The 25956-nt window shown below is 37.9% G+C and overlaps 1 protein-coding gene across 2 annotated transcripts in view; it reads right to left on the reverse strand.

Annotated features, from left to right (window-relative positions):
• Positions 1-10286: 10286 nt before the first annotated feature.
• The window catches only part of RPAP3 (RNA polymerase II associated protein 3), a 39618-nt gene continuing 23948 nt past the window's right edge, over positions 10287-25956 (reverse strand). Inside the window, exons 9-16 of one of the 2 annotated variants that reach the window (XM_079715483.1) lie at positions 25044-25165; positions 23645-23715; positions 23427-23528; positions 18383-18621; positions 14726-14912; positions 13875-13972; positions 13305-13405; positions 10287-10608 (exon numbers count right to left, since the gene is read on the reverse strand). In XM_079715483.1, the coding sequence (XP_079571609.1) occupies positions 10523-10608; positions 13305-13405; positions 13875-13972; positions 14726-14912; positions 18383-18621; positions 23427-23528; positions 23645-23715; positions 25044-25165 (1006 nt within the window). In that variant the 3' untranslated portion in view covers positions 10287-10522. The remainder of the gene's footprint in view (positions 10609-13304; positions 13406-13874; positions 13973-14725; positions 14913-18382; positions 18622-23426; positions 23529-23644; positions 23716-25043; positions 25166-25956) is intronic. The other variant, XM_079715484.1, reaches the window with a different exon arrangement.

Here is a 25956-nt window from a genome sequence, read left to right on the forward strand (position 1 = left end):
AAGCAGATCTATGAAAAGTAATTATAGGTGAAAATGAGACTCTTTGCTTTCCTTCTAACAAATGTTAAGATAATATAATTAAAATCAATATTGATCACTCTGGTAATGAAAATCTTAGTCCTGAATTCAGGTCATTTACAGCTAGTTAAGGTGACCTGTTAAAACTGTCTTCCAAGTTCATCTAAGGAGCCACATTCCCTTACATGATCTTCTCTTTTTCTGAATGTCCACCCAGCCTGGATTCAAAATTCTCTGGTGATCAAAGCTGTCATGTGGTCGATATTAGAGAAAACTTTGTTCTGCTTTGCTCTATCAAAAGCAATGACAATTAAATGAAATGAAAAATGAGATGGCAAATATGCAGTGCAACCTGGCTGTAGCATTTCAGACTGCCGGCTGGAGTTTTTACCACAGACTAAAAATCCACATTTTGACTTACTCTGATTATCCAAATCAGGCTTTCTTGGATGGGAAAGAAGGTGATAGGGTGAGTCAAAAGGGCAAAGTCCAATCCCAGGTACCCAATGTAACAGACAAAATCAAAATCAAGCCAACATTTGGGGACTCACAAGCATTTCTGCATTCTTGTGTGTTTCCTGGCTTTTCTTTTTCCTTTGGGAAGATTCTCCCATTGTTCTGGGAAACACAGTTCGGGTTTTGGTCAAGGGAAGTCCTGAAAGCAGGAATAACACAAGTGCCAAGTGCTGAGGCTGCAGGCTGAGATGCTGAGCCTTCAAATGTAAGGCTCGTCTTCACAGAGAGTAGTGAAACTCTGCAGAGACTATGAGGTTTGCTCATAAACTGTGAGGTTTGGAACTGGGCTTGTTTCACCTGACTTAGGCAGCTCGTAGTGGAGAAGGGGCACCAGTGCAAAGAAGCAGTGGACTCCAGGAGCAGGGATGCCTGTTCTCTTTTCTGTCCCCTAACGCTCTGATGGCATCCTCAAGTATTCGGTAACGTTTTGTTAAACTCTGCCTTCTGGTATCAGCTGAGTTTGGGAAGCTAATGGAGAGGCCTGTGCCCACACGTGGGGTTAAACCGGCCTGGGGAGGAGCGAAGCCTGGAGGCTGTGAGGGAAGCCTGCAGCAGCTGTCCAGAGAAGAGCTGACAAGGAGCAGTCAGGATGGACTTGTGCACGGGTAAGCACTCCCTGGGCTGGGTGTCGCTGGCACCCATTAAAGCCTGGTGTCTTCCAGTGACACAAGGAGGCAGCTCAGGTTATGTTTGGGGGCATCAAAGTGATGAATGTTCCCCTAGAGCTGGAGCCCTAGTGATGATACCTAAGTCTATTCAAGTCTGGTACCCTCTCTGGATTCTGCATCTTGGGGGCTTCCCGTGGCCTTACTGTTTGGTCTGCAGTAGAACTGAAGGCAGATGGGGGCCACGTTACAGCATCCTCACCCTCTACTAACCTCAGCCCATCTGTTACTGAGGTAACAATAACCAGAGCTATAAGTTAGGGGTGCGTAGCACTGAACTGACTCATGAGAATGCTCACCCTGGAGACTCATGGATACTCAAAGTCAAGTTGTGAGCCCGGGACCTCAGCTTCTCCAGGCCCCACTCGGGCAAAGCTCTGAGCCTGTGGGAGGTGGCAGGCTCCCTACCTTACTCTTCTCCTACATTTCCCCAGTTAGGTCACCCTTTTCACTTCTGGATTACCCTAAACTCCACCTTGGCTTTGGTGTCCCAAGGCCTGCCTTTGGATTGTTTCAGAATCCTCTTCTCCAAGGCATGAAGATGGTGTGGGTTTTATCAGATAAAATTATCTCTGCTAATGGGCCAATTCGCTCAAATTCAAATTATTTTAAGGTCTGGGCCGAGTAAAACTGTTTGTGTTTCCAAGAGGTGTAGAATAGGTTTTCCAGGCACTGCAGCAAGCCAGTGGGGAGATGTATCTGGCAAGGGGCCCTCTGGCACTGCTCGGTGGCTGTCTAATCCAGGGCTAGAGCCGAGAACATGATCAAGTCTACAACCAAGCAGAGCTTCCACCCTTGCCAGACTCTCTGGATAACACTGCTTGGGTCTTGAATTGTAGTCTCCTGGTGCTAAAATAAGATCAGTAGCTAGAGAAACAGATTGGCACATCAGTGGTCTCTATCTATCGCTGGCTAATAAATACATGAGTGCTTTCCTTTAGTCCTCTTGCCATTCTAATAAACTACCACCTGACCAATGAGCAGTAACTAATCACAGAGAATTCCAGGATGTTTAGCACTCACAAAAGGCTTCATACAAAGAGTAGAAAAGAGAGGATGGAACATGATATAATCTTTGGGATATCAAACCAATGACCACAAAACAGTGACAACTTCTTGGTCTCAACTTGGCCTTTTGCCACTGCAAATGCACTCCTTTACCAAAATTCAGGATCTGCCTTGACTTCATTATTATTATAGTTTTTGCTCTGATGTCACAGAACATACATATTCCATGAGTCCAGTGAGACTAAAAAGCAAAATCACTATATTTTATTACGTAAATGGACTCTATAAAGTAAATATCAAAACAATTTATTGATGATAGAAACTGGGAGGCAGGGAAAATAGAAGAGAAACAGGTATCCCTGAATGCTGGTAGTTAAAACAGATGACTATCATATACAGACACAGCCATTTCCCACCGCACACACAGGCGTGCATACACACACAAACATGTACTTCCCTCTCTCTGGCCCAAGGAAAGACACATTTCTGCACACTTCGTTCTGACTGCATTTTTGTGACGTCTCTTCCTCTTCAAAGCCCGGTCTGATATTTATTTTAGATCCAGGTCCCATGCACTAAAGTACTGAAGGAAGAATACCCTTCCACATCCTACAGGTCCCTAGAAAGACCTTGTGAAACTGGAAAAGGGGACTCTGCTTGGTGTAGGAAGGTGGGGCTTCTGACATGGTCAGTATGGGGCACTGGCTTTGGGGTGTGAAAAATGGGTAAAGGGGGTCAACTGAATGGTGACAGATGGAAACTAAACTTTTGGTGGTGAGCACACACTGTAGTGTATATGGAAGTAGAAACATAATGTTATCCACATGAAACTTACATAATGTTGTATATAAACCAATGTTACCTCAATAAACAATAAATTCACTTTCATTTTGATTCCTATGCTTTCTGCCACGTACATGCTATTTTCTGACGATCCAGGGGGTGGCAGTAATAAAGAAATCCCAGCTGCCAGCCTGCCTCTCCCCTGGTCCTGCTTTTGTGTTATCACGAAGATTGTTCAGCTGTGACTGCAGCGTAGAAGTAAGAGGCAGCGCAGGAATAAAGACACAGACGTAGAGAACAGACTTGAGGACATGGGGGGAAGGGGAAGCTGGGATAAAGTGAGAGAGGGGGATTGACATATATACACTACCAAATGTAGAGTGGATGGCTAGTTGGAAGCTGCTTCATAGCCCAGGGGATCAGCTTGATGCTTTGTGACGATCTAAGGGGGTGGGATAGGGAGGATGGGAGGGAGGCTTAAGAGGAGGAGATATGGGGATATATGTATACGTATAGCTGATTCACTTTGTTTTACAGCAGAAACTAACACAACATTGTAAGGCAATTATATGCCAATAAAAATACTAAAAAAATTTTTTGTTCTTAAATGCTGCTGCCTAGAAATGACGTATCATTTCTGCCTACATTTCATTGGACAAAGCACTGGCACATGTAATTTTAAGGGGCCAGGGAAATATAATTCTCCCATAGGCCTGGAAGGAAAAGAAAACTGGCAATATCAGTGATTTGAACCCCTGTATTGTCTACTATGCTCACTGCATTTGTTCTTCATGAGATCTTACAGCACCCTGTTGCTTGATTTCTTTTTTTAAAAATAAATTTATTTATTTTATTTAAAAAAAAAAAAAAAAAGAGTGTCTAAGTCAGTCTAACCTCTGTTGGACTCCCAGCTTCACAGGACAGCCTATCTCTCTGAGCATATTTTGAGCATTAAGTGAGATGATATATGCAAAGCCCTGGTACAGTGCCCAGCATACAACAGAGTGCATACAAATGGTAACTAACAGTATCACTAGTCTGTTAGAACTGTTAGGACCAATAAGAGAGTTCCACAAAATTCCTATTCCCTTTCCACACTAATTTAGTATTCAAAAAATGTTTGCGGGTAGGAGCTCCCTGAACACAGTCCTGTAAGAGAGAACTGAAATAATCCCCATTGACGATGAAAAGGTCTTTAATGTTCAGGCAAGTGCTTTGAGCCAAACTTAAAAAGGCTCTTCATCTGGATTCTTCAGCCCATTCTATAGTACTTGAATCCATTCATTCATTTATTCAGCAAATATTTATTAACTTCCTATTACGAGCCAAGTAATGTGCTATGGAAGCCATCTCTTGAAAACACAATGCGGGCTTCCCTGGTGGCGCAGTGGTTGAGAGTCCGCCTGCCAATGCAGGGGACACGGGTTTGTGCCGCGGTTCAGGAGGATCCCACATGCCGCGGAGCGGCCGGGCCCATGAGCCATGGCCACTGAGCCTGCGCGTCCGGAGCCTGTGCTCCACAATGGGAGAGGCCACAACAGTGAGAGGCCCGCGTACAGAAAAAAAAAAAAAAAAAAAGGAAAACACATTGCATGTTTATATCCCACTGATATGCAGACTAACTCTCGTTCCCATTGAGGCCACGCTCAATGGTTTGTGGTGTAAAACTTGACTCAGTAAAGTCCGTATCATTACTGGATTCCATGTGAGGAGACCTTGATAGAGGTTTCTGGAACCAGTACAGAGTTCTGAGTTATATCACTATTCACATGACTTTGGGCGAATAATTTAACCTAAGTGCTGCCCTAAATACCTCAAGTTTCAAAGGTCAAATAGGACCAACTAAGTGTCAAGAAAACTATACAGCACAGAGCACACTGTTGTGATAAAAACTGTATGTTCTCTACGGTCCTGATTCTTTGGGACAAAATTCCAGATGTATTCTAAACGGTGCTGCAAATTCCGTTCTGCTACATGATTAATGGAATGATGGAGTCATCTACCCTTGTGTGTTTTCACCACTCTGGCTATAGGAATGGCTGTTTTTTTTAAACTCTCCTTTTGTAAAACTGAATTAATTCAGAATCCCTTTTGCCTGGTGTTTGTGGACAACACACAGCAACAACTGTCTCCAGCTCCACTCCCTCTCATTCAGTGAGCGTTTATCCTGCGCCCAACTGTGCTCTGCTCTATGCAAATAGTGAGGCCTCCATCCGGAGACAGGAAGCAACTCAGGAGGCTCATTAGCGAAAGACAACCGGACAGAGGTTGGAAGAGCATTTGATGTATTGCAGTAGCATATTAGCAGCTGAGAATCTTTTATTACTGATGACATTTTCACATACTTTTCAATATTTCTTATTTCTATACTCAAGCTTTATGAAGTTGCTCATTTTATCCTGATTTCATCGGCCCCACACCACCCAAGGGATGTCCTTGGTTTCATGAAACTACATTTCCCCCCATCATCAGCCTCAGGGTCATCATCAATATGTTCAATTTGATGGTTTTAAATGTCGGTCAGTAAAGCAAGCAGATTAGTTTAAGTAGATTAAACTAGACCACTGGAACTCAGGCCTATCTTCCTCATTTACACTATTCCCCAGAGATAATAAACAAAAGAAGGATTCTAATGAGGCCTAAATTTAGTTTTACCCATGTCAACTACATGAGGGCCTGTTCCCTTTTGATTTTTTTCTCTGACCCCTCAAGCTGATTATTTCAAAACATGAAGTTTAAATGCTGCAGGATCATTATGTAAAATATAAGATCCTCTAGGAAACACACCAAATGAGAAGTCTACTACTGGTCTTCTCCCTGCGACCCCTCCTGCGTGAACAGCACTGGGTTTTGCTGTGCCATTAGGGAACTGCTGTCGCAGCAATTTCCACTTTGCCATTTTACTACCCAGCTGCAACTCAGGACAGTTAGAATGTCGTCACCCCTCCGCCACCTAACCAGACCCCACCTGTCCTTTGAGGCCCGCTCAGACCCCACCTTCTCCCTACAACCTTCCCTGTCTGTTCCCCACATCTCCAGCTCCAGAACCGTACCTCCACTGAGCCTTTCATCACTCTCAGTCCTGCTGGCTTTGCAGCTGTCAACACAGCGCCAGTCACTGCCAAAGCACCATACTGATTCCATAAGCTATGTGGGAATCTACTATCCCCCATCTCCCATGGGCTTGGCTGGTTGCCATCAGAGAAGTCAACACAGAGTGAAGGAGTGCTGTCTTCTTAGATAAGCTGCCCACGGCCCTGGATCCTGGGACAGGAAGAGCCTAGAACTAAGACACCAAGCCCTCTGTAGGCCCTCTGTACTATTAACCACAGTCGCCACAAGAGTTGCATCTAGTGGGGCATACATAGCAGATGAACATTTATGAAGTACAATTACCCAGAGGCCTTTTTTGCTTACTTTTAAACTCCATAGTAAGCATCGGTTAATGAAGGTTTCCACATATTGAGGTGCTCAAGTAGGAGCAGCCCTTTTCAGATGTAAGGAATTCTGCCTCCTCACCACTGCCAGGTTGGGATTAGAAGGCCACATGGACTGCTGTATAAAAGTAAAAGAAATCACTCATCTTGTTATATGTCTTACGGCCAGATGAGCTGATGTTAGGGCTGAGTTAAAGTGAAGTTATCCATCCTCATGCTTCAAGGGGAAATAACTGAGTTTTTATACCTATACAAGCTCAATAAAACAATCATGTTAAAAAGGATTTTTTATCAAGTCCTTTTGTTGCCCCAAATTATTATTGATTTTAATCCTACTGATATGGGGATAACCCATACTATGTATAGTTTCATTTTTCTTCTATTTTCCAAGTGATTTCTGTGAAAAAGTTGTGAATAGTGTGATTCTCCAGTGAATTAGATATTCTGCTTTATTTTTTAATGCCACCTGCTTTATAACTCACTTCATGAAAACAACTGAATCTCTCACCTCTTTTTCAAAAGCAAATGTTCCTGAAAGTCTACTTTCTACCTTTTCAGATTTTTAAAAGCATGAAAACAAGATTTCTTTAACCCCATCTGTGCAGATTAGCTGTAGCAAAATATCTGCAATCAAAGCCAATCAGTAGCAGCCCCCCAAAAAAGGAAGGATTTAGTATGTGGTAAACTAAATTGATAGCTTCTTTGTGAGTTGGTTTCAACATCACTGAATCTTACTAAGGAGAAACTGTTTTCCTAGAGCCAGGATTACTGAGGGTCCTACATTAAATAACCACAGTGAGAGAAGAAATGCACTAACTCCAACCTAACCTAAGAAGAAAGGTGGTAATAATCTAGACTGATCCATCAATAAACGTTAACTGAGCCTCTGTCATGGACAAGGCCAATGTTAGCACTAAGAACACACATGACAGTGTCACGACCATCAAGGAGCTTCAAATCTAGTATGGAGTCAGGATGCGCGCAAATGAAAAATTAACAAATAAAAACAAATGAAAGGAGGGACTTCCCTGGTGGCACAGTGGTTAGGAATCCACCTGCCAGTGGAGGGGACACGGGTTCAATCCCTGGTCCGGGAAGATCCCACATGCCGTGGAGCAACTAAAGCCTGTGCGCCACAACTACTGAGCCTGCGCTATAGAGCCCACGAGCCACAACTACTGAGCCCGTGTGCCACAACTACTGAAGCCCACGCACCTATAGCCCATGCTCCGCAACAAGAGAAGCCATTACAATGAGAAGACTGTGCACCGCAACGAAGAGTAGCCCCCACTCGCCGCAAATAGAGAAAGCCTGTGCACAGCAATGAAGACCCAACGCAGCCAAAGATAAATAAAAAAATAAAATTAAAAAAAATAATAAAACAAACGAAAGGAGACTGTAGCCAATCAAATTCAAACTCTATCCCATACAACAGCCTTGATAGTGTATGGAATTGCCTACAACCCCCAGGGCAAGTCAAGGGGCTCATGAGATGTTACATGACCTTCATCTATGCTGATCCCTCTGCCAGGACCCTTTCCCTCCCATCGTGCACCTGGACCATCGTTCTCATATCTCAAGTCTCATAACAAACACTGCCTCCTCCTTCCCTGTGCCACCCAGTCTGACTCAGAGCTGCACCCTCTGTGCTCCCCCAGTGCCCTTTCCAAACTATCAGGGCACTCATGACACTGTACTGTAACTGCTGGTTTATCTGACTCCCCAGCTACACTGCGAGCTACTGGAGGGCAGAAATTGGGCCTGTGTTTTCCCCAGTGCTTAGTCACCTACGAGCACATTATAGACACTCAAGAAATGTTTGAATAGACGTGAATGAATGCCACCACGCCCTGCGGATTCTCCCTCCTTAAGATATCTTAAACTCAACCTGTCTTCCATCCCTTTGCACCAGTCAGTATAGTATAGAATGGTGGTTGGGCAAGTAGCCTTTGGATACAGACTACCTGTTACCAGGTGACCATAGGCAAGTTACATAACCTATATATGCCTCAATTTCCTTATCTGTAAAGTGGAGATAACAGAACCTACCTCCTAGGTTTGTTGAGGATTTAAATGAAAAAAGACATAAAGCCACTAATGTCAGGCAAATAGGCAGTACTTCATGCTACCCATTATTATTAGTTCAAATGTTATTTATCTCCTGCACTCTTGTATTCTTCAATTGGTCTCCCTGTTTCTAGCTACACCATCACCAATCCACCGCTCATCACTGCTACCAGAATGATCTTAAAACTCAAACCACATGTCACTCTCTTCCTTAAAACCTTGAGTGGTTCCCCATCACTTTCAGAAAACCAGCTTCTCTGTCACTGCATGGAAGGCCCTTCATGCCCCAGCTCCCACCCCCTCAGCCACCTCCCCACAGCCAAGCCCCACAAGCATCCTCCTGCCTACCACCTGCAAAACCCCTGCAAAATCACCGTCTTATTAATGACTTAAGAAAAATTCAAGTCATTCAAAACGCATTATTATTATGTATAAGCTATACTTTATGACTAAATTTCACTGCCTGTTTATATATCATAAGACTATACATTTAGCAACATATAACATTAATAAACTCCAAGCATGTTGTAAAACATTGAGCTATACAAATTATGATCATCTTAATAAGTTATACCATGAACTGGGGAAATTATCTTTTTAAACAGATTAATTATTCCTCAAGTAATTGTAGGCATAATAATATGTATGCTGCAACAAAAATAAAGTCTTAAATTTGACTGTCTTATTGATGCTAACAGCTATATAGGATGGTGACCTAGCATTTTTTTAACATGACAGCCTCTAAAATTAAATTGATTTTAGCAATATTTACAGGATGCCCAAAATTTGCTAAGTTGCCACTTTGAACATTTACTAAAGTTGATTCCTACCATCAATTCAATTAAATTTTATATTCAATTAAATTTACCAAGTGGGCACCTAACTATGTGCAAAGGACTGGGCCAAGGACCATGCAGAACAAGGATACGTAGAACACTAGCCTGGATTTCAAAAGCTCACAGACAACACACTCACATGAACCACGTACACACAAGCTATACACTAATTACTACCTTAAACATTCCTAGTTTTTAAACTTTTACACCTTGCTTTAGATTATCTGCATTCAGTTGACATATAACATGGATATCATGAGGAAAAAAAGCTGTAGCACTGAAATTTAAGTATGCTGTGACCTCCAAGTAACCTATTTAAAAAGTCTAACTGAAAGTCTCCTTTCAACATAAATACTAAAAATACACATCCTGCAACTAAGCAATTTTATGATAGTGAACTGGCACAATGGTACGAAAACATTTTATAATGAAACAATCTGATATCTACCTAACTCCCTCTATATAACTTTATTCATATGCTAAGGAAGCAACCTTGTCATGTGGTTACAAAAACTCATGAAAATATTTTTAAAAATGTAACACTTATGGAGCACTGAAGAATGTATCTAAACTTAACACTTAAAATGACTTATAGGACTTCCCTGGTGGCACAGGGGTTAAGAATCCGCCTGCCAATGCAGGGTACATGGGTTCGAGCCCTGGCCTGGGAAGATCCCACATGCTGCGGAGCAACTAAGCCCATGCGCCACAACTACTGAGCCTACGCTCTAGAGCCCACGAGCCACAACTACTGAAGCCTGTGCACCTAGAGCCCGTGCTCCGCAACAAGAGAAGCCACTGTAACGAGAAGCCCGTGCACCGCAACGAAGAGTAGCCCCCGCTCGCCACAACCAGAGAAAGCCCAAATGCAGCGACAAAATCCCAACGCAGCCAGATAAAAATAAAAAAAATTTTTTAATAAAAATAATAAAATAAAATGACATAAAACACCAATCTTTACAAGTATACCTCATTATTTATATTTTTATTTTCAGAAAAAAACTTATAAATAGTTCATTTAAGTATATTTCTCACTAGTTAAATCACAATTCACTTTATATTTAGTTAGCTTACGTCCAAAAACAGTACTTCTCCTGTATGATATCATTTTCTTAAAAAGCAAAACATTTTATTTTCAGTAGAAAAAAATTTACATGAAATCCAAAGGCAATAATTTCAGTAAAAATGGAAATCAACCACCGTATCTTTTCTTGAGTTCTTCAACAGAATTATCATTCAATCCTGATTTGTCTATGTGATTGAATAATACACGTGCAACTGAAAAAGAAAAAAAATTCATTTTAATCTCCATTTTTAAAAAGTAAAGCAAAAATTAAAGGTAAAAGTAAAGCAAAAATTAAATATTTTTTACATTATAAAGCAATCATTAGGATTATTTATAAATTCTAATTCAGATATTTAAAAAGCCAACCTGAGAACAGAAAATTATATAACAGTCCAATGATGTTTCTTAGCAGAATATTTTGCTTTGGCAGTAAAAAATTTCCCCTACATCCTCAATGACATTAACTTTGCAGATGAAACATATAATTCATTCTGTACTACCTTAAAGATTTTTGACCTGTGTAACAAGTATACTTTTACTTATTTAATATTCCAATTAACTTTTTCAAAACTTAAATCATTTTAAAAGAAAAATTTATATCACTACTATAAATTAAAAATTAGCAATAACATTCACAAGAATCATGTTTGATGGGCAAGCTGTACATTTTTATAATTACAATTAAAAGTTAAAAAAAGATTTGCTGGGAGGGAGGGAGACGCAAGAGGGAAGGGATGTGGGAACAGATGTATATGTATGACTGATTCACTTTGTTATAAAGCAGAAACTAATAAAAAAAAAGATTTGCTTATGAGTCATTTAAAATCTTTATCTTTCACACCACTGAAATGGGTGGTCTACACTCAACACTATGAAAAACGCTATTAGAGTTCATACATTCCTCAACATCAAAACTAGCTAACAGTTTTTAATAATGATGACAATAATAAAAGACAACAACAGCTACTATTTATTGACTATTAAGTTACATGCCAGGAACCACTGTTAAGTGCTTCCCATGTTTAACTTAGCGGACAGTGGTGACCCCACCAAGACAGTACTGTTGGTAGGCCAGTCTGAAGGACCAACTCACATGCTTTGAGCACACTTCAAGTTATCACATCATAGTGGCAAGAAATCCATTCACTCATGCACTATACTAAGAGGTTATTATGTACTAAGCACTGTTCTACACGCTGAGGCCTAAAGAACAAGGTAGACAAAGTTCCTATTGTCATGGAGCTTCCATTCTATTAGGGAGAGAGAAATAATAAACAAATACTTAAAATACTGTCAGCTCGTTCTGTATTATGAAGAAAAATAAAGCGAGGTAAGATGACAGAGGGTGATGAGGAAAGGGAGGCAGGCAGTTATTGTGAGTAGGCCTGTGAGGAAAGGTGTCTCTGAGGAGGTGACTATTAGGTGGAAACTGAATGAAGTGAGGAAGAGGCAGGGGAGGATAGTCTAGGCTGAGGGGGAACAGTCAAACACAAAGACCCTGAGGCTATAAGAAGTTTGGCAATTTGGTACATTAAAAAGACACAAAGTCAGTGCGGTGGGGCAGAATGACTAAAAAAAGTGATAAAAAATGAGGTCACAATAGTAATAAGAAACAGTAATACTTTCAGGGAATTTCAGGGACTGTTTCTGATTAAAGATTAACCAGAAACTTCTTTTGGTTTACCCCTATTAGGAATCTCTCTAAATTACATGTCCACTTCCCTAAGTTCAACATACAGAGTATTTTTCTTAGTGATTCAGATTCAATGTCACTGCTACATACATAAAGAAGAAACAGAAAAGGAGCCCAAGGTATGTTTAGTCCAGAAAGTATCTGAAAATCATAGTTTTTGCTATTTCTAAAACTAAAAAACTGGTACTCCTGCATTCTAATGATTTTTCTTTTTCCTAAAACTACAGTATAGCCTTAGAACTCCAAGTACAATTGACCCTTGAAAAACACGGGTTTCAACTGCACAGATCCACTTAAAGGCGGATATTTTTCAATAGTAAATACTACAATACTACATGATCCACGGTTGGCTGAATCTGTGAATGAGGAACCTCAGATACTGTGGACCGACTATAAAATTGTAGGTGGATTTTCAACTGTGTGGAGGGTTGGCGCCCCTAACTCCCATGTTGTTCAAGGGTCAATTGTAATTGAAGTTTCTCCATAGTTTGATTTTGCTTAAATTAGGGTTCTCCAAAACTGACACTTTATGCCAAAGACTGAGATGTAGAAATAAACAAGGGATCCAACTCTTCAGGCTAATCACCTGACTCTTTTTACCCTCTAACTCTACAATCCAGCCGCACTGCACTCCTTTTAATTTTCTAAGCTCAGTTTGCTCTCTCCTGCCTCAAAACCTCTGCACATTCCCACCTTCTTCATCTGACTCCTGCACTTTTTTGAGAATTCAGCTTAAATCAAAGAAACTCAAGGAAATTAGCTCAAAAAATGGGTGAGAACTCCCATGCACCCACGCCCAGTTGCAAGCTCCTGTGGCAGGAACCCTGCAGGAGTTCCATCATGCCAGCAGCTCAACCATTACGCTATCACTGCGTTTTCAAGTAGAAGAGCCCAGAACACCTTGGTTTAACTCCTGGGTCTGGCTTCCTAGCTATGGAATCTTGGTCAAGTTCCTTACCTGTGTATGCTTCAGTTTCCTCCTTTGTAAAACCAAAATGATAATCATACCTACACCTCACAAAGTTGTTGTCAGGATCAAAAAATTTAACTTTACTTAATTTAATAGTAATTCAATTTAATTAGCTTAATTGTAATTAATTTAATTGTATGTACCTTGTACATAATTGACATTCAATAAATATTTGCTACCATTTGTTGAATAAAGGGACACACAAGAATAAAGAGATATGAAAAAGCTTTCTTCACAGAACTCACTTTTCTTCTCAGGTTCTGACATAAACATCACTGCCATATCAAACCTTCTTAGTTCAGAAAGTCTTTGTAAGATTTCAAAGATGAGTGATGGCTTTTCTTTCCTGAAATAATCCAAATAAAAAAACAAATTATCAATTAAAAGCAGCTCATTCAGTCTGCTTACTAAAATAATATTTCTAATTATATATAAGTAAGGTCTTCATGTATCATTTTTCCCTGCATACTGTCTATATTTTAAGTGCCCAAATGAAGAATTTTATCAAGTCAACTGAAAAAATTGTAATATTCTTAAATGTGAGGCACAGCACAGACGTTATTAATCTGCTGTAATATTTGTCACTTCCATACCCTACCTTTCTCTAAAAAAAATTTTAAGTCATTTTTCCTCCTAATCATTTCCTATTTCATTGTTTGTACTTGTCATCTCTTTACAACTTCTGCAACAGCTAAATTTACAAGACAGCTAATTTTGCTATACAAAAGGTAATATGACATCAAAAAGAATGAATTTCCCAAATCACTAGAAACAGCTGAGCATTACAACATGAAAGCATAACTAAACTTACTTACTCAATGTAAAAATCATGCAGAATTTTAATGATATGGTTGAATACATCTGGATCTAGATTTTTCTGAAACAGCTTGGGATACAAGGATGGTTCAATTTGCTTGGGAAAAATATAAGGTGTTAGAAAATTAAATTATGGCAACATTCCCAATCACAAATTATTTATATAATAATTGCTTAGTTCAACACAGTAAAAAATAACTATTATGCATTAGTATTCAATGAATAATAATGGAGTCACACTGAAATGTAACTATGATAGAAGAATGAAAGTTAGAGGAACTATAAAATAATCACTCTGTTCAAGACAGAGAAAAATCTCATGGAGAGATGTGTACTACCCAACAGAACCAGGAAATGAAAGAGAGCTCTCAAGGACCAATAAAAAGAATTAGAGAGTTTAAAAAATAGAACTACCTGAAAAAGACAATGCTAAAAATCCATTATTTGGTAAATTTCATGAGTTAATTCTTTCTCTTGAGCAAATAAAAGCTCATTTTCAGGAGACTGACGGCCTAAATATTGCAAGCATTGCTTGGCACACAGAAGGCACTCAATGTATTTTAGCTTCTTTCCTCATCTTGAAGGATGAAGAATTAAGTTTAAGTCATGATGTAGGAAATTAGATTAAGTTATTTTAGAAAACAAAATTTAACACAGAACCTTTTTCAGAGGTTCACTGGTTGCAAATATTTAAAATGGTCTGACCAGGCTGATATATGTATCAGGCAAGGGATAAGAGCATTTTTCTACAATCATATTATAAGCAAATATAGTACTATTATTATATAGTGACCAAAGAAGTTCTTTGGCCTCTAACTTACAGGAGAACTACCAGCTTCCTCCCTCTTACCTTCAAATATTGATACAACATATCTGGAGAATTTTTCAGTTGTCTGAAATTAGATTCAAGCTGAAATGAGTTTGCAGGAACTGGAGGAAGAGCAGTCCTGATAAACTGAGCAGATGTTTTGTCCACCTCTATAGAAATCTTCTCACTGAAAGGCTGACATACATCCTTTTTCAAATTGACTTCAGGTCTGAAATATTTCAGAAGCATCAAACAATTAGAAAAGAACCACAGGGCTTCCCTGGTGGCGCCGTAGTTAAGAATCTGCCTGCCAATGCAGGGGACACAGCTTTGATCCCTGGCCCGGGAAGATCCCACATGCCGCGGAGCAACTAAGCCCATGCGCCACAACTACTGAGCCTGCACTCTAGAGCCTGTGAGCCACAACTACTGAGCCCACGTGCCACAACTACTGGAGCCCACGGGCCGAGAGCCCATGCTCTGTAACAAGAGAAGCCACCACAATGAGAAGCCCATGCACTGCAACAAAGAGTAGCCCCCGCTCACCGCAACTAGAGAAAGCCCACAAGCAGCAATGAAGACCCAAGGCAGCCAAAAATAAATAAATAATAATAATAAAAAAGAAAAACAAAGAGAAGAACCACAAATAGTCAAAGCTTATATAAGGAAACATCAACAGAGATTTTTTAATTTCTGACTTTATTAATACTGTATTATCTATTTATATTCTGCCAGTAGTAAATTCTTTCAGCTGATAATATATGTATACTTTTGGCAAGACAGATTATACTTGTGCAAATTTTCAGATGCTGGTTACATAATGACTATTCTCATTAGCTGGGCTAATAGCCTGGCCACCTTTTGACGAGACATTTCTATACACTGCATTATTATATCACATATACTCACAAGTCAACCTTTCACTCTGAATTATGTGAATTACCACAGTTTCAAGAAAGATTCCAAGAAGGAAGAAATGCTTCCTCCTTTAAAAAAAACAAAAACAAAAACTGCCTGCTTAAAGTTTTCCCACAATCTATAATATCACTCTAAACAGAACTACTAAAGTTCAAAATTTAAAACAAAAAAAACTTTTAATAGAACTGTTGAGTAGCAATGCAAAAATATATGAATAAAATTTCAACACCCCAAAGTAAACTACTAATCTATGTCTTTTATATTCTTATCATTAAGAAAATGCATGACTTTTTGAAAAATTCCAAACAAAATTTAAAGAGCCCATGAATATCTTAAATATTCATGGCTAGAATAATGATAGTGCCTAAATTCTACACTGTTTATGAAGCTTCCCTATAAAAAATTTAAAAACCTGAATTACAAAGTGAAACATATTTACTGAAGTTCTAGAAAAGAAAATGCACAAAATCAATTTGTTCAAGATACTTTCATCACTGTTTGCAGATGACATGATGCTATACATAGAAAATCCTAAAAATGCTACCAGAAATCTACTAGAGCTCATCAATTAATTCAGTAAAGTTGCAGGATACAAAATTAATACACAGAAATCTCCTGCATTCCTATATACTAACAACGAAAGATCTGACAGTGAAATTAAGGAAACACTCCCATTTACCATTGCATCAAAAAGAATAAAATACCTAGGAATAAACCTACCTAATGAGACAAAAGACCTCTACTGTGAAAACTGTAAGATGCTGATGAAAGAAATCAGAGATGACACAGATGGAAGGATATACCATGTTCTTGGATTGGAAAAATCAATACTGTCAAAATGACTATACTACCCAAGGCAATCTACAGATTTAATGCAATCCCTATCAAATTACCAATGGATTTTTCACAGAACTAGAGCAAAAATTTTTTTAATTTATATGGAAACACAAAAGACCCTGAAGAGCCAAAGCAATCTTGAGAAAGAAAAACAGAGCTGGAGGAATCAGACTCCCTGACTTCAGACTATACTACAAAGCTAGAGTAATCAAAACAGTACAGTACTGGCACAAAAACAGAAATATAGATCAATAAAATAGGCTAGGAAGCCCAGAAATAAACTCACAACACACCTACAGTCAACTATCTACAACAAAGGAGGCAAGGCTATACAATGGAGAAAAACAGTCTCTTCAATAAATGGTACTGGGAAAACCGCACAGCTACATGTAGGAAAATAAAATTAGAACATTCTCTAATACCACACACAAAAATAAACTCAAAATGGATCAAAGAACTAAATGTAAGGCTGTACACTATAAAACTCTTAGAGGAAAACACAGGCAGAACACTCTTTGACATAAACTGCAGTAATATCTTTTCTGATCCACCTCCTAGAATAATGAAAATAAAAACAAAAATAAACAAATGGGACCTAATTAAACTTAAAAGTTTCTGCACAGCAAAGGAAAGTATCAACAAAACAAAAAGAACCCACAGAATGGGAGAAAATATTTGCAACTGAAGCAAATGACAAGGGATTAATCTCTAAAATATACAAACAGCTCATGCAGCTCTATGTCTAAAAAACAAACAACCCAATCAAAAAGTGGGCAGAAGATCTAAACAGACATTTCTCCAAAGATGACATACAGATGGCCAAAATGCACATGAAAAGATGGTCAACATCACTAATTATCAGAGAAATGCAAATCAAAACTACAGTGAGATATCACCTCACACCAGTCAGAATGGCCATCATCAAAAAATCTACAAACAATAAATACTGGAGAGGGTGTGGAGAAAAGGGAACCCTCCTACACTGTTGATGGGAATGTAAATTGGTACAACTGCTATGGAGAACAGTATGGAGGTTCCTTAAAAAACTTAAAACAGAACTACCATATGATCCAGCAATCCCATTCCTGGGCATATATCCAGAGAAAACGATAATCTGAAAGGATACATGCACCCCAATGTTCACTGCAGCACTATTTACAACAGCCAAGACATGGAAGCAACCTAAATGTCCATCGAAAGAGGAATGGGTAAATAAGATGTGGTACATACACACAATGGAATATTACTAAGCCATAAAAAATAATGAAATAATGCCATTTACAGCAACATGGATGGACCTAGAGATTATCATACTAAGTGAAGTAAGTCAAAGACAAATATCATGATACCACTCATATGTGGAATCTAATTTTTTTAAAAAAGATACAAATGAACTTATTTATAAAACAGAAACAGACTTACAGATATTGAAAACAAACTTATCATTACCAGAGGGGAAACGTGGGGTGGGAGGGACAAATCAGGAGCTTGAGATGAACATACAAAAACTACTATATATAAGATAAATAAGCAACAAGGACCTACTGTATAGCACAGGGAACTCTACTGAATATTCTGTTATAATCTATATTGAGAAAGAATCTAAAAAAGAATGAATATATGTATATGTGTAACTGAATCACTTTGCTATATACCTGAAACTAACACAACATTGTAAATCTACTATACTCCAATAAAATTAAAATATTTTTTTAAAAAAAGATACTTTCTCTTATTTCTAAAGTCCTCGGTGTGGTAAAGGAATAGTGATCATTCCTTCAGCAAAACCTCTCTTACAGTTAAAAGAAAAACTACAGTGTAAAGTTGGATACTTCAAAAAACTATGTGGATGAGTACAAACCAGAAGTCTCATCAGCAATATCAATTTTCTAGTGGGATTACTACCATTCTAGATGACTATCAAATAAAAGTATTTCTACTCACTGCAGAGCTGAAGTATCACTGATTTCTTCTATTTTCAATACTTTTGCTTTTGGGATATCACTTGTGGGCAAAAGGTCATCTTGGCTTGAGTTCTTCTTACTTGTGCCAGTGCTTGCTGTTACCTTTGCTGGATTAATAGGATTATGCTCTGGAGCAGCAGCAGTAGTAGTGCTATCTGGCACATCAACAGTCTGTATCAAATTACCAGTTTCTTCAATAATAAGCTTCTTGAGTGGTTTCTAAAACAATTAAAATCAATTCTTTGCATCAACATACAAAGGTTTCCTATTTTAGGGACACAAATTAAAAGGTTACAGTGTTTTTACAGCCAATATCCGAGTTGTAAGTAAATTCAATTTGGAGTCATACTGCCAGACTACTACCATATGTCGGTCTAAATGGGGGAAAGAAGATGCATATATAAATAATTACAAGGCAATGGAACATGCACTATAAAAGGTACAGGTACAGGGCTTCCCTGGTGGTGCAGTGGTTGAGAGTCCACCTGCCAATGCAGGGGACACGGGTTCGTGCCCCAGTCCGGGAAGATCCCACATGCCGTGGAGCGGCTGGGCCCATGAGCCTTGGCCGCTGAGCCTGCGCGTCCGGAGCCTGTACTCCGCAACGGGAGAGGCCACAACAGTGAGAGGCCTGCGTACCGCAAAAAAAAAAAAAAAAAAAGGTACAGGTACAAAGTGCTAAAAGAACAGAGGAAGGAAGATAAAAATTGACATCAGGGGGCTTCACAGAAAAAGTACCCAGGAATGGCAGTGTTGAAGGGTATAGCATGGTCAGTGGAAAGGTGAGAAGTCCAGTAGGGCTGGTGCAAGGGGAGGAGAGGTGGAGATAAAGCCTGAAGGGCTCCTAAAGGCAGCTTATAAAGGGACTTGTGTGCTGTATCAAGGAGTTTGAAGTTTATCCTAGAGGCAACAAAGCTAAGAAAAAAATATGACCAAGTGACATCAGTATTGTGGGCTGAAGGCAAGTAGAACATGGCCAGGCAATAACCTGCATTCTGTATGAAAGAAAAGATCCTGCATGCCGCAACGAACATCTTGCAACTAAGACCTGATGCAGCCAAATAAGTAAATAAATAAATATTTTAAAAAACAAAAACAAAAACCTAACTGCATCCTCTAACTGCTGGATAAAACCAGCCTAGAATTAAAGATTTGCCAAATAATTTACACAAAGTTGGTAAGTACTTGACCACAATAATGGTTTTTAATTTATTAAAATAAATAGCATTCACTATTTATTTCAATCATAACAGGTGGCAAATATTTTAAACTTCTTCCTAAGTTTACATGTAATACTCTTTGCTTTTTAATAAAAGACGTTCTTCAGTATACTCTAAGTTTTCATTCCAACTGTAGAGTTGAATTTTAAATCAGAAAGCTGTAAATATAAAAACTTTTGACATATATACTAAACTCAGTGTTAAAACCAGGCATTCCATTAGTATAACTAAGAAAAGACCTACTGGTTAACAACTGAGTGTTACTAGATGAATGCACATAAATAAAAAAGCTATTAAAAGTCTGTTAACAGAATCCTGTTAGTGGTTCTATCTTTAAGGATAATCATGTTAATCTAAGGCTTTTGCTTTGCTGATAACTATCAACACCAATAGTTTTCTATCAAGATATTGACCAAGAATGGATATGTGTTAGTGTTAAAAAACAGTGTTAAAGAACAGACTATAAAAAAATAGACTATAACTACTGAATTGTATCAATGCAGTTCCATTTAAAACCAAATCCTTTCATTGACAACAGAGGTGCAAACATGATCCTAGTTAATGAATTTCCTAACAGATGATCTCTTTCAGGGTAGACCAGTGGCTACTGAGAGCTGCTCAATGCTACTGATGGCTGGGAGGGATGAGGGGATGACAGTATGCTGGTAACAGGAGTGAAACACAAAAGGTACCACTACAGTTGAAAGATGTAAGAAAATACGAAAGGATCAATTCATCTCTTTTTAAATTAAGATTTAGAAGCATACATTTTATTTAACTCTATATTATACCATTTCAAGAAAAAGAAAAGAGAAATAAGAATAAACAGAGGGATTCCCTGGTGGTGCAGTGGTTAAGAATCTGCCTGCCAATGCAGGGGACATGGGTTTGAGCCCTGGTTCGGGAAGATCCCACATGCCGCAGAGCAACTAAGCCCATGTGCCACAACTACTGAGCCTGCACTCTAGAGCCCACGAGCCACAACTACTGAGCCCACGAGTGGCAACTACTGAAACCCACGCGCCTAGAGCTGGTGCTCCACAACAAGAGAAGCCATGGCAATGAGGCACCCATGCACCGCAATGAAGAGTAGCCCCCGCTTGCCGCAACTAGAGAAAGCCTGTGTGCAGCAACAAAGACCCAACACAGCCAAAAATAAATAAATAAATAAATAAAATATTTTTTTAAAAAAAGAATAAACAGAAAAGGAGAAAGAGACAAAGGACCAAGCATGAAATTTTGATATGGGAAAACAGGAAAACGAAAAAAATAAAATATTTTAGTGGAGACCAAGAGATCAGGACAAACTCTCATTTACTACCATCCTACCTAGGAACCCCAGGCCCAGCTGACCTACATTACTGCTCTCCTACAGTCTCTCTAGAGAAGATATATTAACCGTACTCCCCACTGCACACCCTCAAGCACAGGACACCCCAACCGAGCCTCTCGCTTGAATAAAGTAACCCCAGGACTCTTTTTTCTCCACCTCCTGGGCCTTCCTTTCTTTCCTGACCACCTTCCTCAGTGTCCAGGTGGCCTCACACATATATGACTGAAAAGGAAATTAACATTTGTTTTACGTGAAACTGCCTTAGCATTATTGGACATTATTTCCTTTGATCTCAACTAACCTGTGAGTTATTCTCAACTTAAGTTTAAAGCTTATGAAATGGGGCTCAAATCAACTCAAAAGCATCATACCAAACTGCACCTACTATTTTTTAAATAATGCCCACTTTTTTAAATGGAGACCTATTACAAAAATAAATAGCAATTATTTCCCCTTCCCACTAGGATAATGATTTTGTTTCTGTTGGATCAGTTACAAAATGGTTTACCCTAGATCTCTCAATTCATGAAGGTGTTCTGTTTTGAGATCCAGCCACAAAAGATTCAAATTTATGTTGCATTTTCACAACTATTAACATAAACTGATTTTTAAACTGAGAGAGAAGAGAACCCAACAGATTTATAAAAGCTGTTTAGGGTATACTGGCCATGGGACATTCTTCCATACACAGATATCTGATTTACCACATGGTAATGTCTTTATAATTATGGACAGCAGAAGTCTGACAAAGGCTTTGTTTTTAACTTTTGAATTAACTTCTGTGACAAAGTTTTACAAAGAGATAAAAGTTTAAATCACATTGGATTAAACATTTAATCACCTTTATTGTTAAGAATAGAATAATAGCAAGTGAATATGATGTATGAAAATGAACATGATGTATGAAAATGTATGAAAGCAACTAAGATTTATGCCTGGCACATGAAACAATTATTATCTCAGAAAATTCAAGAATAAAGTCAAAATAAGAACCCAAGAAAAATATTAAACAAAGAATTCCTCTATCTGTTACTAACTTGAACTATGAACTTGGCAAAACACAAACTTTCTTTGCCTCACCTTCTTCCTTTGTAAAAGGAGGATAAAAATATCTGCTCCGACTTCCTTGTAAAATTGTTATTTCTCTCAAAGCATCATCCATGCATAACAGTTACTTCTAGGGTGCAGGGAGATCATGATCAGTGAGGGGCACAGAGGGAGATTTTTGGAGGCTGATACCTTTCAATTTTTTGACCTCGTTGGTGGTTTCACAGGTGTTCACTTTATTCTTTAAATCTTAATTTGTTCTGTGTACTTTTCTATACGCATTTTATCTTTCATAATTTCTATATATAATACCATGTAAATGTTAGAAGTTACCATAGAGTCACACACACACTATATATATATATATATATATATATATATATATATATATATAAACAAAACAAACCACTGAATTTTACCAGCTACTCTTTCTGTTCCAATATTGCAGGAAAAAACTGGCTTTGTTGGACTTAATGAAAAACAGTATGGTATACCAAAAACAATGTGCAGTGTATATTCTTAAGAATAATTCTGCCTATACAGGCAATACCTTGGAGATATTGCAGGTTCAGTTACAGACCACCACAATAAAGTGAATATTGCAATAAAGCAAGTCACATAAATCCTTTGGTTTCTCAATGCATATAAAAGTTATGTTTACACTATACTGTACTCTTTTAAGTGTGTAATAGCATTATGTCTTTAAAAAACGTACATACCTTAATTAAAAAATACTTTATTGCAAAAAAAAATGCTAACCATCATCTGAGCCTTCAGCAAGTCTTTTTGCAATAGTAACAAAGATCACTGATCACAGATCACCATAACAAATATGATAGTAATGAAAAAGTTTGAAATATTGCAAAAATTACCAAAATGTGACACAAAGACATGAAGTAAGAAAATGCTATTGGAAAAATGGTGCTGATAGACTTGCTCAGCACAGGGTTGCCACAAACCTTCAATTTGTAAAAAACGCAGTATCTGCAAAGTGCAATAAAACAAGGTATGCCTGTACTAGATTTTTGCCAAAGTGCTAACTTTAGATCAAACCCCACAGAAGATGAAAGACTACTGTAATAAAATCCCAATCTCAAATAACAGTAATAGAAGTAAAAATATTTAATTACAAAATGTAAAACTGCTCCAAATTCCTTTAAAGCCAGAAAATATGTAGAAATATTTAGTGTTAAATTAAAAGTCGCTTTAAAAAGTTACCCCAGAACTTTAAACAGCTCAATTTTCCCCAATTTGATTATGTCAATATTCCTAAGAAGTATTTTTTAAAGATTCTAAAAATGGCTCTTGGAAGAGATTTCAACATTTCTTTTCAGAGCCTACTAATTCAACATTTGTTTTCAGCTCTTATTAACAGAACACTGATATTTAAATAGCAAGGGAAAAAATTAAAGGGCTTTACTTACCGTTGATCCAAGATGAGGTGGATTATCAATGGGTTTTATCACGTTTTGCCTTTGAGTAGAATCAAGAAAGACATCATCCCAGTGTCCTTTCTCAATTAATTCCTTGAAAATAAATTTGTAATCATGACTATCAAAATATTCTCAAGTTAAGCATGCAACAAATAAATGTGTTTATGCTTCAGAAAATAAGACCACATTTTGGTGGAAAGAATGCATACCTTTTTAATTTTGGAAAGTTCAGTCACTGCCTGCTTATTTCCAGGTTCCAGAAGTAAAACAGTTTCAAAATCTGAAATGAATTTTTAAGAAATATAATAAATTAGTGAAAATACTTTATGGAGTTCAAGAAATTATATATTTAGTTAGTAACCCCACATTTATCTCAAGAAGTTTTACTCAGGATGCTAGGAAACTGGTGAGCAATAATAAGAACTAACATTTACCAACTGCTATTCTAGTTGCTTTATATGAATTCTCATGTAACCATGACTACAACTGACTTTACAGTGAAACAACTGAGGCCTTGATCTAGAGGTCATCTAACTTACCAAAACTCACACTGTTGACAAATGACAGGGTAATCACCAAACATAAGACAGAATCTAAGAGAATCCCAGAAAATGGAATATTATTAAGCCTTAAAAAGGAATCAAAGTCTGACATACGGTACAACATGGATGAGCCTTAGAGACATGCTAAGTGAAATAAGCCAGACACGAAAGGACAACTACTGTATGATTCTACTCACATGAGGTACTAGAATAGTCAAATTCAGAGACAGAAATTAGAATGTTGATTACCAGGGGCTGGAAGAAGGGGGAATGGAGAGTTATTGTCAGAAGGGTAGAATGTTCAGAATGTAATGATGAAAAAGTTCTGGAGATGTGTAATGGTGATGGTTGCACAACAATGTGAATGTACTCAATGTCACTGAACAGTACACTTAAAAATGGTTAAAACAGTAAATTTTATGTTATGTCTACTTTACCATAATAAAAAAATGCATGGGCTACAGCTGAAGCCAGACTTAAACTGCCAGATTTAAATGAACTTTCAAAACACAAAGGCTGAAAATCAATTATATAAGTATTGATGTGTCAAGAAGTTAGAAAACCAGCAAATTAAGCCAAAAGACAGATGAAGGAAGGAAATAAAAAGCAGAAATATGTAAAACAGAAAACACACAAGAGAAGTAAGTTGGTTCTTCAAAATGACTAACAGAGTAAATACTTAAAAGATCATGAAAAAATAAGAATAACTAGTATCAAGAAAAAAAGCGGGGGCATCACTACAGTCTCATATTATCCTCTACCTCCTGGTTGCTGACTCCCTTTTCATTCTTGCCTTTTTCTTGCTTTTTTCCTTCTCACCTATAATTCGAATTTTTCATTAATTTTGGTCAGATTGTACTGTATGCTATTAAAAGATAACCAGGTCCACTATGGAAGCTGAATTCCTTCAAATCTACAAATGTATTCATGATCTAAACTGTGAAAGAAAATGTACTTTTCTAAGTTCTGTATCCTTGAACCATGGGAAAGCTATGCAAATCTCTGCTTCTATAACAGGAGTGTCAACAGGAAGAGTGAGGGCCGGGTGTTACAAAAATAGTCTTACCTTGTTTGGCCTCATTGAGCTTTCCCAAAAAAGTTCTTGCAGTTCCCCTTCTGGCAAAAGCTTTAGAATATGAGCCATCTAATAAAATGGCTTGTGTGCAGTCTTCTTCAGCCTCTTCATACCTATTAAACATGATAAAATGACCAAGTAGAAAAACGTAGCTTACAGAAAACTTCATATAAACTCAGTTTCTAATATAAAAATATACATATAATTTCAATTACCAGCTCCCAAATCTGTGTTTGAGGGAAAAGACTAATTTTTAAATTTTTTATTCTCACCAAATTTTGGAATCATCTGGTGAGGAGAGAGAAGGTATCAGATTAAGGGAAAGTCAGGAAAGAGTCTGCTGGAAGGATGAAATTAATGATGATAAAATATGAGTAGAGCAGACAAAAGAACACCACTGCTGGCAGTGTACCTCCCCTCCAACTCTCAGTATGTACAGGTACTATATTAAAAATTATAACTGGCATTAAACCTCCAAACTTCATTAATATTTACCCACAGTACACATCACCTAAGGAAAACAGCACACACAGAACTTAGGATTCATTATATACGTGAAAGCGTATCATCTAATACTTTTCATATATTCTACTTTTCATAAATTCTACTCAGTCATGCAACCAGCAATTAATTCAGTCTGAGTACTGCTTTATGACAACAAAAAGCTAAGAAAGGTTAAAAAAAAAACAAACAACAGAAAAAACTTGAGACCCTCATATACATTAAAATGACATTAATGAATTATTGTGAATTCATTTGGCATAATAATGGTATTGTGGTTATGTATGAAACATCCTTTAGGGATGAAATATCATAATGTCTCTAATTTGCTTTACAATAATTCAGGGGGAAAAAACTGAAACAAATATGACAAAATAGGTATGGCTAGTGAACACTAGATGAT

Source organism: Hyperoodon ampullatus, assembly GCF_949752795.1.
Source record: "Hyperoodon ampullatus genome assembly, chromosome: 11".
Taxonomy (NCBI): Eukaryota; Metazoa; Chordata; class Mammalia; order Artiodactyla; family Ziphiidae; genus Hyperoodon; species Hyperoodon ampullatus.